This window comes from Paramormyrops kingsleyae, chromosome 7 (genome assembly GCF_048594095.1).
Source record: "Paramormyrops kingsleyae isolate MSU_618 chromosome 7, PKINGS_0.4, whole genome shotgun sequence".
In the NCBI taxonomy this organism is placed as follows: domain Eukaryota; kingdom Metazoa; phylum Chordata; class Actinopteri; order Osteoglossiformes; family Mormyridae; genus Paramormyrops; species Paramormyrops kingsleyae.
This window is the reverse complement of record NC_132803.1, coordinates 26,358,816-26,374,566: the sequence shown is the minus strand read 5'-3', so window position 1 is coordinate 26,374,566 and position 15,751 is coordinate 26,358,816. Positions and strand designations below refer to the sequence as shown.

The 15,751-nt window shown below is 37.3% G+C and overlaps 1 protein-coding gene across 3 annotated transcripts in view; it reads left to right on the top strand.

Annotated features, from left to right (window-relative positions):
* Positions 1-3,698: 3,698 nt before the first annotated feature.
* Positions 3,699-15,751, top strand: part of aff1 (AF4/FMR2 family, member 1) — a 39,362-nt gene continuing 27,309 nt past the window's right edge. For 2 of the 3 annotated variants that reach the window (XM_023828696.2, XM_023828698.2), the window contains exon 1: positions 3,700-3,905. In XM_023828696.2, the coding sequence (XP_023684464.2) occupies positions 3,889-3,905 (17 nt within the window). In that variant the 5' untranslated portion in view covers positions 3,700-3,888. Of the gene's footprint in view, positions 3,906-15,751 lie in introns of all 3 variants that reach the window. The other variant, XM_023828695.2, reaches the window with a different exon arrangement.

Sequence of the window (15,751 nt, the reverse complement as noted above, 5' to 3'; positions counted from 1 at the left end):
AGTAGCTGTCCAGGTCTCTGCCTGCTCTGCTCTGTCCTTCCAAGCATGTGATCACTTAATCAAAATAATAATCCATGAGTAGCTTAGGATAATGCGTGGCAGGGGTTGGATTGGTTCTTAAGTAAGAAGATAACTCTTCTGTTAAAGGACAAAACTATTCTGTAGGTTGCGTTGACATGTTTACTCTCAATTTTGGTTCACGTGATGTGGTGATAATCCGATCAATGAAATATTAAAGTATCTCTAAGCGTCAAATTAAAGTAGCACCCTTCCAAGTCACAAAATACAGAATATCATTGCGCTAGATGCTGTAAAACTGCCTTTAATGTCAGACTTCTCCCTTCAGTTGACACGTAGCCTACAACCACTTGACACATACTCGTACGACCCACTTATCCTCGGTCGCGGGGGTGGGATTGGGGGGCACTGCAGCATAGGGCACAGGGCTGGTGTTTGCCCTGCATTGGACTGGATAGGAGGCCGATCCATTGCAGAGCAAATACGATCATGTGATCATATACAAGACCTTTAATACACGACCCTCACCGAGCATAGACAGGATTATAACCCCAAACCTTGGAGTTAAGAATGACACTTACTGCTCCACCATGCATGCAGTCTACGCCTGTTTTAATACAATGACACAACATCATGCCATCCTGGCATACACGAATATTTTTTTTCATTATTATTTTGTATACATATCATTCAAATTTTAGATTATTCTTTTTGATGTTTTTTTTTTAATTATTTTATTTCTCTTCCTTTCCTTGGAAACACAAGGCAAGTGACACCTTATTTTTTCTCATCATGAAGCGATTTCTAATTGCTGCAGTTTTGTATCGACCACAAGATGGTGCTATACATTAAATATTTTAAATGACTTAATAATAGATCAAAGAAAGCTAAATTGAGCAAGGATGAAGCACCTGAACATATAAAATTATTAATATTTTTAAAATACAGGTAGTAAGACACTGGGATACTTAATTACTAATATTTACCAAATATATCAGTGTAAATGAAGAAGACATTTTTCTACAAAGTAGTTTTGCTTTTAAATTCTCTAAATTTGTCACTGATTGCTTGATAAGTGTAACAAATCTAACAATAAGCCTAATAAACTTATATATACAAAATTTACCTATGCAGGGTTAACTTTATTTACATCCATGGGGTGATAATACTCCAAAATATAATGACTTTGTCACCTGTAAATACTCACTTGAGTTAACAGATTATAATTTAAAACAAATAGTAGATTCAAATAATGTAATGTTCAGCTGCACGACAATGTGTAAAACATTTAAACCTTGGACAAAATGCCTAGTCCCTTGTCACTCCAGCAACAACAACACACTCCCTTTTCCTAAACACTAGAGCAATATCATCATTATAAATAATATATTCTCTTGAATTTATAACTTTGATGCATCACATGTCCTGTGTAATGGTACCACTGTACTATTCAATATATGTGTGTAAATGCGGATCATTTGCTAAATGCACATGGACTAAATAGTTATGCAAAATATCTCTATAGCTAGATATATAGATTTTATACGTGTAAAGTTTGGCCAACCTGTCATTCAGAGGCAAGGGAACAAACATTTTTTGTGGGGTGACATGAAAACCGTGCCAAGGGGCCACAGAGATGTAAGCCCAAAATAGACACCAAAGACAGTGACGGGAGAAATTAGTTGCACTGGGGCATGTACTGGAGTTGCAGGAACAGGGAATCCACAGAGATTTAAGGCAGGTTTCATAAAAGAACAAAGAGTACAGCAGGATTAAATGAATCATTCTTTAAACGAATGAGTATGAGGCTTGGCAATGGCCATTCCAATAATAACTGGAAACAAATAAAGGTCTTGGTGGCAATGACAGATCTTCCATGTAGAAGCAAATGTGGTGCCAATACGAGGATATAAAACAAGGATCATATTTCAGGTAGATAAAGGAGAAAAGCTTCCCCCGACTCTCTTCTTTGGCAGTAAAGTTACAGTTTCTATTTGAGGCCACAGCTGTTTTGCATGGTTGAGTATACTCTGGAAGGTGGCAGTAATGAATCAGGCTAAGTAAAATGGACAGTAGGGGATTTAGAAGAATCCAGAAGTCTGCTTTCTATTTCGCTGTGTCAGAAATAGTGGTCAATGTCTAACGTTCATTTGCTGAATCACCAGCAGATTGTATCCTTTCCCCATACTTGCTCTTGCAGGGTGGTGCAACATATTTTTCATCAGACATGCTGAGAAGAAGTCTGTTTATGTGCTTTTCCGTAGGGTAGCTGGACATCATTTCAGAATGTTTTATGAATGGCATTTTTTAGGTGGCACAATGGATCAGTGGGTGGTACAGTTGCCTTACTCCTCCGGGGCTGGGGGTTTGAATTCACACCCTACATCGTGTGCAGCTTGCCCAATTTCTCCCCTTACCCCACGGATTTCCTCCTGCAGTCCAACAATATACGTTTAGACTAACTGGCATCTTTAAGTTGCCTGTAGGGGGAGCGTGTGCGCTGTGATGGACAGGCATTGCATCCACAGTGTACGCTTGCAGAATAGAATTACAACTTTTTTACATTTTGGAATACCAACACTTCTTTTCAAGCCTAAATGTTTCTCATAGAACAGCAAGATAGGATATACGAAGACTGAAATTTAGTACTTGTCCTCAATACAACAACAATAAAGGCATTCTGGGGGAAAAAAAACATGTTCAGGAGATTTAACCCATTTATCGTATACAGGGATTGGTAATTGGTAATATTGCATTAAATGTATCTTGTTTTAAGGAAGCAGTGAAATAGGTTAATTTTTCAAGCTGCTTGTAATGAGGTATATGCTCTCTACAATCAGCGTCAAAGGTAGATCCACGCATGCGCAAAATGACCACAACGCATTGATAGAAAGTCTTGCCCAAAGGATAAATTATAGCACACATTTTATTTTGAAAACTTATATAAAAAAGTTTTTGTTATTTCTGGCCTGGACAACAGTAAGATATATATTTCGACTAAACCGTACTTCTGCCTTGATTGTTCCTCTACTCATCTCTGGCTGATTTTATGTAATATTTCTGGAAAAACTGTGGCCTACTTATATCTGAGACTAATAGATGTTGCCATATAATGCAAAGTTAATAATTTAAACAGTCAACCAAATCAACAATGCACAAGTTTTCATTGTAACCCTCAGTAGAAGTGGTGGGAAAACGAAATAAGCTTCCTTTGAAAAATCTTGACTATAATATCTGAGATTATATGCATAATACATACATACATATAAAAGTATTTCATGTATTGACAGGTATCTGTTGGTTGCTAAAAACTGTCGTGTCGTTTCCGAGTTAGAAAAAAAACTTCCACTATGATCAAGCAAAACGATACACTCCACTCCGACGCCAAGCAAGCAAAACGCTTGCTGGGACAAACACGTCAATAAAGCTACAGGGCTTGACTGTACCATTGTTACCCTCAGGGGTGTCATTTTACCAAACCGTTTCAAAATGTACTTTAAAAAAATCACCCGACTATATAACATCTTAATAATATACATGAAAAAGAAAGGTTTATTTTATTTGCTGTTGATTTGCAGGTTAAGCTTAGTTTTCTTACTTGTATAAAGTTTGATTGGTCAGTATGGGTCCTGCGGATGAGTCGTATCGCCCGGTTGGAGCTTCCCTCTCTGCTTACGGGCTAGACGGAAAACCTGCAATAAGTACTGATACCTGATGGGAGGTCGACGTTGAATGTCCGAGTTTGGACATTAACGATTTGATGACATTCACTTCGCGTTGGGAACTATGTGAAAACAGGAGGAGTCGTCCAGTCATGACTGTTTAGAAATCAATGGCAAGCAACTTTAAACTGGTCTTATAAAGCGTACTATGGCTGCTCGACCAAGGTAAGTACTGTAGTCGGCTAGCCGATAGCTAGCGCGGAGCTAAGTGGTAATTTGTAATGGTGAAGTGTCCTTTTAACAGGCGACGTTAAGTATGTTACCGTTGTATATGTTTTACAGCAAAGCGACATTAGTCAGTGTTAGCCGTGGCTGTCGAAAAGGTTTAATGGTACTAGTTGGGTAGAGTTTACTGGAAACTAGCTGGTTAAACTCCGAACAGCTGTTTGGCCAAGGGATGTACTTCGGTGAATAGTCTTCCAGTTCACTACCTACATAAAAACTCTATAAATGAATAAGGAGACGTCAATTTTGAGCATTTCTAATGAAAACAATGGATATTATTATTAATCATGAAATGCTATGTGTTTTATATTAATATGACGTCATTCGTTGCATTTTTGGTTAACACCTGACTAAATTGTTATGAATTGTAGATGAAAACTTGTGATGGAATTGTTATACAAATGAGTTTGGGATTTTTTTGAGCCAAACATGAATATAAAATTATGCTAGGTTAACAAACACCTCGTTCATAGTTACCCTGTAGTCATAGTTAAGTTTTTTTTAGTGCCAGGCCTTCCTGAATTGGAGAAAATATGTATTAACTTGCATAAGCATTTACATGTCTTTTTTATTTGATATTCCACACATTTTATAAAGCCTTTCGGTTTGTTGGTATATTATTTTGAATTACATAGAATTATCTGATCTGTTGATTGTCTGTGTTGTAAAATAATATGCATTTTAGGTACATTGTAGTAATATGATTTAAAATATGATTTGAAGTGATTTTTTTCACACATGACACACAAGTTGTAGCATTGACAGAATACTTAAGTAATATTAAACTCCACCAGATATACTTGAATGATTAAATGGGTAAGTATAGGATTACAATACCTTAAGTCTTTGCTTTCACTTTTTGAAGTTATGCACTTAAATATATGTGATGGACAAAATGTACAACAAAAGCACATTGATATACAAATCAATATACTATTTAAAATTTACATGGTTGCATGCAATGACAAGACCAAAGATCATAAAGTATGATTACACAGTATGATTCAAGAACGTTTACTAATTGCCTTAGGGGAAAGAGGAAATTAAACAGGATCTGTTTTGACCAGATAATAATCACTGATCATTTGATAATAATCAAATGTTCATTACACATTTTTTGTAGTAATTCCTTTAGTTGAGAACTGGCACCTTGCAGGGGTTAATACTCTCACATTACTAGGAAACAATTCTGTTTCATGTTATTAGACACCTGATATTCATTAACTTTGTAGCCGTTTTGTCTCCCTGATTGTTTTTGTTGTGTTATCTTTTGAACAGATTTATCTGTGATGATATTTACTTTAGAGCTTGAATTTACCATTAATTCTTAATCTTGTGAAATGTTACATTTGTCTAGATGTTGGTGAGTTTTTCACCGAGTATTGTCTGAAACTATACATTTAGTTAGTATGAAAATGCTGTGTTTTTGTACTACCTGTAAATGTGTACTTGGGATGCATGGAATTAATTTTAGTTTTAGACACTTTGAATTTGCATTTACCTTTTAATCTCTAAAAAATTTCTTTAAACTCAGTTATGCATGCAATACATGAAGGAATTACATCCATCAATTACCCACAGTGTTCTTACAGTATGGGGTCACGGTGACCCCGAGTTTGTCCCATGAAGCAAATGGTATAAAACAGGAAGCACCGTGGAAGGGATGCCAGTCTGTTGGGCCCATAATCAAGCTCTATGGGCAGTTCTGACACATCAGTTCCCCCAACCGCATATTAACCAATAGGGCTTTTGTGGATACAGTTGTGTAGTGTCAACATGGGGAAATATTATATTTATTTATAAAAGCTGCTGTATTGGAACATGTATACATATAGTAGTCTAAAGTTGCAGCATCCTTAATACTTGGACAGTCGTTCAGGATAGATCTTCTGACCAAAGAAGGGGAAAAAAGTAACCATAGTGGTGGCATAAATATGAGAATGATACCTGTGAGGTCAGCAGACTTTTGAAACTGATGCATTTGAAGAATTTCAGATGGTGTCTGATTTGCTTTTCCCCCTCTTTGCATGGAACTTTCATGATTGCAGTGATTGCATTTGATGGGAATGTGGGGATGGTATTTATGGGTCTTGGTTAACAAACATCGCAGCTGTAAATTAAAGCCAGTGCAGTGTGGCGTATGTTTTTATGTAGTAAATAACTATATTCATTTGACTGACCTTCTGCCCTGGTATCAAAAGAATTGCACCTTGGTGATTATATCAATCAAAACAGTTATTCCATGTGTTTGGAAAGAATCCGAATTTGTCTATGACTTTCACATAGCCAGAAAAGGTTCATTTATTCATATCATAAATTCTGTTATATATTTTAAGTGCTTTGCATGCTAGTATCACAGAAGTTGAAAAGTATAACTTTTTTTTTTTTAATTCTTAAATTAATTGTGACTATAGGAGTGTTTCTTGCCTTGGATATACTGCCATACTCAGTAGTAGAGAACATGGGATGTAGACAGGATTTTGTTCATTATGATAATGTTATATTTTTTATTTTTTTTAATTTACATTAATTTTAGCAAATAAGTGTCACTTAGGTTTTGTTATTCAGACACATTGACAGCCACTTTGCCTTTGGTTTACAACTCTTCTTACTTGTTTGTTTGCAGTTTTAATGATAAACAATTTGAAAATAAATTCTGTTTTGCCCGCTGTACTGAAACTGCACCGAACCATGAACCCATAACCCATAACCCAGGTTTATACCAAACCATGAATTTTGTGTACTGTTACACCCCTATTTTCTGTGTAACTCAGGACATTGATTGTTGTTTTGTTTTTATTGTGAAATCTTCAAAGCATGCTATTTTGTAAGTTTTTAATGATCTCTAAATTGAATATAATGCTTGAGAAAAGTTTGGGGAGAGCTTGAAGGATCAGCTGAATAACAGCCATTCTTTAGACTACGACTTACTGGCTCAGTGTGCAGGGCCTGCACAATAATACAGATGCTCCTTGATTTATGATGGTTCAACTTAAGATATTTCGACTTGGTGCTAACGATGCACATTCAATAGTGATAAAGCTTTGAATTATCTGTCCCTGGTCTAGCGATATGCTGTACGGTACTTTCTACTGATGCGTCCAGTCTCTGTAGTTATCCTGAGCATAAACATCTTATGCAGTGTTTAACAACAGCTTGTATGTTGTTTTTTTTTCCTGTGTTAAAGCAAATATTTACTTATTCGGTGACTGTAATTACTTATCATATCCTATTTGACATACAATATTTTCAGCATATGATGGGTGCATACAGGGGATCATCTGTGTATTTTTTTCCATTTAAAGTAATGCTCTGATATGTGCATGTATACCAAAGTAGTTTGTATATGAATCACCTTTTTGTAATATTTTATCATGAGACAGTATGAGGAAGTAGGAATTTCAGTTTAAATTTGTTTCTGCAAAGATATAATATTTCGGTTGTAGTCCCATAGATAGCCATTCTCTTCATAGTTCCAAATATAAACGGGAGAAAAATAAACCACAAGTACCCAGCAGAGTGTACTTTCACAGTTATTATTCCAGTTTCTTTAAGATCTACAGTCCTCACATTTCTGTGTTGTATGAAGGCTCCCATCCACTAAAGACCAGACGTTTTGGGTCTGAATCTTTCAAAAGATCATCAATTCAATTTGCCATTTAAATAAGAATAGAATAGAAAAAATGTTGTTTGACAATGGGAAAACATTGTTTGGAAAAAAAAAAAAGTGGTATGACTTTCTGATGAAGTGCAAATTTGTACTGAAGTATAATACTGAAATTTACTGTAGTGACTTAAGCAGGGTTATTGTGCCTGTTCCGGAGTTTTGAGAGAAAATCAATGTGAAGGAGTGAACCTTGTACCCGGTCTCTCCTAGTCAGATGATATACCGAATAAATGTGTATTGCTGAATTAATTTACTGCTGTTCAGCATTTGTTTTATTGTGCTTGTCATTTTGGATTAATATTTTATATGAGGGGGAGCAGTAAAAACTGAAAAATATGTAGTGATATTTCTGCACTATGATCTTTCATTTTGAGCAGTAGTATGTGAAAAACAACACTGGTGATAAACTTGCTGACCGTTGACTTCTGTTAGATACCAGCTTCTTATTTCCCCTCCTCTTGTTACTTAATAATTGGGTCCAATTTGGATTGTAAGATCATCAAGGCAACTGTAACTTTGAGCAACATGCTAATCCCAGTTGATGGTTTAACTACCGAACAGTGGAGCAGCATGCTTTAGTGACGCATTGCTTCCAGCTGTCCCATGGGCAGGCCTGATTCAGCATTTTGTGTCTCCCCTCCCCCCCCATTTTTTTTCCAAACAAAAACACCAAACTCTGTTTAACAGTGAGAATTTCATACCGACTACCCCACCAGGGGCTGTTGGAAGCAGGCTTTCTTATGATAGTTTTGTGATTGGGATCCAGTTGGTTTTCTATCTATAAAGGAATAATGAATTATCCTCTCTACCAGAGAATTCAGAATTGCAGGCTGCCCATTCTTAATCTGTAACTGAAATGCTTGTTCATCCAACAAGACAATTATCAGAAACACACCAACACAATACATTACTGTTTCAAGAACGAGAACTTTCAGCATTGAAATCCAGAATAAAATCCCATTGTGTCATGCTTCTACGTTAGTTTGTAGTTCTACACTAGATTTAAGAATGAAGTATTTCTCAGTTTTTCTAATATAGCATTAAATCTGAATGGAAGCACATACCTAGAAGATCATTCACTTATGTATCCATGCTATGTGGTAACTACATGTTTCCCTGGGGACTGAGAAGCTGTATTGTTTTTTTTCTCACAAATGTATAAATAGACTGGGCTTCTCGACAGGCAGTTCAGGTCACTTTGAAGACCTATGAAGTTACATTCATAATCAGCGTTACAGGTTTGACTGGCAGTCAAATTGCAGATGTTTAAATTTTCCCTTAAGCGATCCCCTAATGAGAGGGATACATCACCAGGAAAATGCTCTTGCCCAGAAAAAAACTACTGAAATTACTCAGGTGTTAGAACTTAACGTACAGCTTGCATTAGTATTTGTCTTTTTATTTAAATTAGATAATTAAAATGATTGTGAGGGGTAAATATGCATATCTGGGTAATTGTACAAAAAGTGGTGCCTTTGATATTGTAGGTCATATATTTTAATAAGCATGAATAATTTATCATAATGACTGCTAAAGTCACTTTATTATGTAGACCAGGGGTCTCCAACTCCGGTCCTGGAGACCTACTATCCAGTAGGTTTTCTATCCTACTTGGCTTCTAATGAGCCACACCTGGCCCTGGTATTTACCTGAAAACAGGTGTGGCTCATCAGAAGCCAGGTAAGATTGAAAACCTGCTGGATAGTAGCTCTCCAGGACCGGAGTTGGAGACCCCTGATCTAGACATTTCCTAATTTTGAAAAATATTTGTTTTAATTTGGCAAGTTGAAGTCAAAGGACTTAATTTGCAGCATATGCAGTTGAAGTGTTTTTCAATTGCAAGATGGAACTTGAGTATCCCAGAAAATGGAGATTTTGTGAGCCATGGACTCCAGTATTTGTTTCATTTAATTTTTGTCTGTCAAATCTGGTGCACTCATCACTTACAACAGTTTTAAATATTGGAAAAAGGAGCCAACACTTTCATACTATAAAGTTGGATCCATTTGCTGTCTGTGGCAAACGTGGATGCCCTGACTCTTTGGTAATGGTCAAACAGGAAAAAAGGTCTCGAACAGTGGGATTCAGGTGAGAATGAAACACCGTGGGCCCAATATGTTTAATCACTGGAGAACAAACTTGATGATCTGCGATTTACCTTGCAGAGGGACATTAAGAATTGCTGTGTCTCTGGGTTATGAACACATGGCTGACTGCTAGTACAGCAGCACACAGATGTGTATCTTGATTCACAGTACAGCTCCCCTGATCTAGAATATTCAATGATGAAGTTTCGCCTGCTCTGCCAAGGGACTTTTCCCTGTGTTTTTAAACATTGTGGATTATTCCACCACACTGGATCACAGCATCAGCTGCAAACACACATCTAGAGGAAACATTCATCACTGCTGGCAACTTCAGAAAAGTAAACCTTTTCTTTTCCATCCAAAGTGCCACCAACAGATCTCCTGTCCCACTAGGAGCACAGACAAGCTGGATCTGAATTACACTCCGGTTAAGGAAGTCTCAGTGTCGCATCCTGTGTCTGGGCCAATTGGTCTCTTCCTGAAGCTGAAGTGTAAGCAACTTGGGACGAGATCGATGCTGTGCTGGATACTGGAAATGGAAGGGAAGCTGCCGAATCATTTTGAGTCTGTGGACTAGGCTCTATTCCACCAGGTCTGAAGAAGAATATGCAGCAGTAATCAGTTTATTTTTTTTAAAAAGTGTACTGCTAACTGTATGCCCATGGAAACAATTTGGATATTTTCCAACCAGAAATGGTGAATTACCAGAGACATTCAAAAACAAACTTGATTGTGTCTAATGCAACTTGTCTCTCTGATGACCTGAGTGAATCTTTCAGGGCACCCATGGCACCTGAGGACACTGGCTTCTGTCTCTGAGAGGCATGAGGTCACAAAGCTGCTGGTCCAGATGGTGTTTCTGGATGCATTTTGAATAAACCGGTCAGCCATAACATTAAAACCACGGACGGGTTCTCTTGTTACTGTGGTATTTGTGAAGGGTACTATGACATACTAGGCAAGTGAACAGTCAGTTCTTCCTGTTGGAAGCAGGAAAAATGGGCGTAAGGATCTGAGCAACTTTGACAAGGACCAAATGGAGTTGGCTAGATAACTGGATCCAAAACTGCAGGTCTTGTAAAGTGTTCCTGGTATGTAGTGGTCAGTATCTTCCAAAAGTTGTCCAAGGAAGGCCAAGGTCCAAGGTTCGATGTGTGTGGTGAGCGAAGGCTAGCCCATCTGGTATGATCCCACAGGACACCTACTCTTTCACATTATGTGGACAGCTGGGTGCCTGCATGTTTACCTGGGGAGGAGATGGCCCCAGGATTCCCTATGGGAAGAAAGCTAGCTGACAAACATAGTGTGATGCTTTTGCCAATGTTCTACTGAGAAACGTTGGGTCTTGGCATTCATGTGGATGTTACTTTGACATGTATCTCCTTCCTAGGGCTGGGCGATATACCGATATAACACGCATGCGCAATAACCACCAGGGGCTCTATTTTCCACCTACGCAAAGCACAATGCAAAGTGATTTTGCTACTTTCATCGTGCTTTTGACCAACAAAAACTACGTCTAAAGTCAGTGAAACAGGTATACGCTTGAAGTTCAATAATGGTATGTTATTTAATTTAATTTATATACGTTTTATATTTAATTTGATTTATATATGTTTTATTTTAGAGTACAACTGGTCCTTTCATGTAATCATACTGTTCAATAAAACACCAAAAGAAAAACTGTATATCAAGTAAAGAATAAACCGTATCATTAAAAAACCTTTTGATTTCATTGTCAAAATTAAGCACGTACTGTAATTGAAAGGACATTTAGGTAAGTCAGCTGGAACATTAAAAACACAGCCCTCAGAAGGTCGCAGCATTCGGCATGTTGTATGTTGCGTAGCATTTCCACGTGTGATGCAAGTTTGTTGGACATAAATGAGGACACATTAGAGAACTTTACAAGGTGTGATGCTGAACTGCATGTGCTGATGCCAACAAAGGAGTGTAAGCCAGCAGCAGCATGGGTAAGGAGGGATCAGCTGGCAGAAGAGCTGAATCGTCTGTAGCCTGGTAAGGAATCTAAATTGTGAGATTCAGAAAAATAACAGCCATACTGCCCTTTATTTTAACATTTTATAACACCTTAAAAACTATAGGTTGTGTTTTGTTGGAACAAAGATTGCCCTTTTTTCTTTCACTTTAGACCCAAAATTAAAATGAAACATACAAACAAGCATGATTAAATCCCTGTTCCTAGCCGCTGCTCTCGTTCTGCAGCGAGCTTCCCCATGTTCTGATATCATTATGGCGCTTTCGGCACTGCGCGGTGATATAATGATGCCAGAAGAGGAGGACCCACGCTACCTTGACCCACGCTTGCTTCACCTCGAAAGGCCTAAAATATTAATGAGGCATTTTATGATGCCCAAAATTAGTAATCAGTATAAATTAGGCATTTCTTTATGTTTAATAAACATGTCAGACTTCAAACTGCAAAAAATACCGGCACACCACCGACGTCTATTTACCTTGTTTATCCACAGGATCTCCTCTTTTGAAAGATGTTATTGCTGCTGATCTGTTCCTTTCTTCACCGTCACTTCAGTGCATATCTCATTGAAGTATACCAAAACAGTATTATGTGGTGTACATCACTAAACGAATTTAAAGCCCCACTAAGTTTATACAGATTACTAACTTTTAGGTGAGACAAAATGGATGTCATTAATATTTTAGCTGTACTATTAATCTGTTTATCAAATTGTAGGCATGAATAAATGTTCGTATAGTACCGAAAAGCTGGCATCCTGCCAATATTTCGCCTGTCACTTGAAACCCTGGTGGTTATTGCACATGCGCGATATAATATCGATTTCATAATCGTCCAGCCATGCCCTTACCTAAACATTGTTGCAGACCAAGTGCATCCCTTCATGGCAACAGTATTCCTTGATGGCAGTGGCTTTTTCCAGAAGGATAATGCACACTCCAAAAGCAATTGTTCAGGAATGGTTTAGAGGTGTCATGATTACTTGATTATAAAAAGGAAAAAATTAAAAAATGTCCTTCTACTACTCGGCAAAATGGCAGAAGGAAGACAGATGAGGGTCAAAATAAAGAGCAAAAGCAGCAGTTGTGTGGAAGCACTTCACAATAAAAGTGAATGAAAATACAGTCACCTGTCAGTATTGCAAAGCAGAACTTAAATATCATCACAGCACAACTGCAACTACATCTTAAAAGAAGACAGTTTCAACTGGCTCCCCCAGTAATGCACGGTTAACCAAAGATATGCGCCATTTAGCCTCATGGAGTTACTTTCTACAATTTTTGTATATGAAAAATAATCGCTGCCAAAACTAGATTAGCTTGTTGGCTATCCATATAATCCTACATAATACGGTATATAATCATATAGTTTTGTGAACGAATTGTGTGTTTTTGAGTAGGGCTGAATGATATTGGAAGAAGTTCACATTTTAAGTTTTCCGTGGTGGACTTTTCATGAACAGTTCTTTTTTGCATTTATCCTTTTCACAGTTTCTCTCAGACGCACCACACTGGACTATGAGTGAGTCCGACAGCAATGATGAGAATGATTGTCTGAGAGTGCATGCAGAACTCATGCAAAGCAGAGGTGATAAACTTTAGACTGATTTTAAATTATTATTATTATTATTATTATTATTATTATTATTATTATTATTATTATTATTATTTTTTGCAGGACTTAATGTTGGGGAAAAAAATAGCTTACTAAGTTGTATTTCCTGTGTCTGAGTAACAAGTATTAGTGCAGCTTATTAATGGTTTGAACCCAGCAGACTGTCACGGTCCTTGTGATATGACGATTGCATATTCATGAAATCCCATGTCGATTTTAACATTGCACATCATGCAGGCCCGTTGAAGGCAGCAGAGTGGCGCAGTGGGTAGTACTGCTGCTGCACATTGCCTCTTTGTGCAGAGTTTGCATGTTTGCCCTGTATGTGTGGGGCTTTTTGGCAAGTTCTCCTCCACTCTCCTTCCACTGTCCTAAATTGACTGGGTGAATGACTGAGTGTGCACCCTCCTATGGCTGCTTGGTTAATTAGTTCCTGCCTCTCGGAAATTGCAATGTATATATTATTGGGAGTTGCAAAAAATATCGTTTTTCGATTAATTGTCTAATTTGTCCAATTCAATATCGATCTGTGAAATTAATGGATCGATCTTTTAGGCTAATGTGCATTTTTTTCCCCAAGTTTTCTAGGTTCTTTTCCACAGTGGTTAAACATGAAACCAGACCATATTGCAGCACAGATTTTGGTGCCTGTCAATTGAAATTTTCACCCTCTGGTGCTCAGGCAACGGAAGCATCACTACACCTTACTTGCCCTGATGTCAGCAGATGTCAGACGTTAGCTAGTAGCTACCCTAAACACGATTAAAATGCCAAAAGCTAAGCACGCAAGTTATATATTTAACGTGAAAAACGTACATAACCATTTAATAAGACATCACCCGGATGTACTGGTACTGGACTGGTGCCAACCCCTTCAAGCAGAAATGACAAACTCTAATTTTTGTCACATATCTTTAAGTTGGTCCTTCTGAAATATGGCCTGTGAGTCCTTGCCAATTTTTATTTTCAAGAGACAGGTTGGTTTTGTTTTTAAGAAACTATACCTCTATGTTCCTCAAAAAATGGTATACAAGCCTTTTGCCTTTTCTATTCTATATTATATTATATTATATTATATTATTCAAGTAGATCATTAGATTAATCGGTGGATTACTGGATTATTGATTATTATTGCCCTAGAATGCTTTGAGGAGCAAGAAAAAGAGTTCAAGGTGTTGACTTAGCTTCCGTATTCTACAGATATCAATCCAGTCGAGCATCTCTGGGATGGGCTGGACAAAAGTCCGATCCATGAAGGCTCCACCTCACATGCTATATTAGGCAGGTGGTTTTAATGTTAAGGCTGGTCTGTGTACATGATGTCGAGGAGTCGACTAGCCTGACATTTCACCGAATGCCCAGTCAGAAGTGCACTACTTAACACTATTACCAGTATTATAATGACAGAACAAACCATGAAGTTCCTGCCATGCTTAGCCTGCTACTCGATCTTGAACTAAAAATTTAACTGATATTTTTTAACCAGTTAGCTTTCTTGGTTTAAAAAAAAATATATATACCACTGAACTGCTAAAAATATTGTTCTTCTGTCACATGGGTAAACACACAGTTCATAGATTGGTTAGCTACACAGCCCATATTTCGTAAAGATACCATTTGTACAACAGGTGGCAACACTGTTTTTAACCACTGGAAATACTAGTGCCGCAAACACGCAGAATGTCTGGTTATGGGTATATGTGCAGGCATGTCCTGCCCAACCACAAAGTCTTCCACACCATCCGAAGTAACCAAACAGATGATAATGCTTCTTACTGATGCGAAACATTCAAAACTGAACATTTTATTATTTTTTTACCCATTATTTGTTTGTATTTCTTGTAAACGGAGTTCAGAAGTGCGTATTTATTGACCAAAGGTCCCACACACACATTGATTGTTATAATGCCACAAATTGTGTTTCATGTAAGGGTAGACCTTACTGGTTAAGTGGTAAAATGGTTGCTTAAGATAACTATATATATCACAAATTGTGATCTATGTTGTGGATCAGGATTATAAGCAGAATTTTTGTGATATGACATTTTGGCCCTATTACCCACCCCTAGAGTATACATTTTAAAATTTAGATGTAAAAAAAAAAAACTGTATCCAGCCTCCACATTTAATAAGTCATAACCCAGAAACAACCAAAATGAATTTGAGTAGCTTTACAAAACAATAATTATAAGAATAACAAACCCTTAAATTCTCTCTAAATTAGGGTTAGTTATAAAAATAGTTTACTTGTAGATGTTATCTTCCAAATCAGCTTTTTCAACTTTGCACAGCTGCATTATTAAGTGCCAAAATGTCTTTGCGCTTTCTTTTAAGGGGTGTTTCTTTTGGCAGTGTTTATTCGGTGACCTTTGTTGGTTAGCTGCATACTGGAAACTAATAGAATACTGTTGGCTTAATA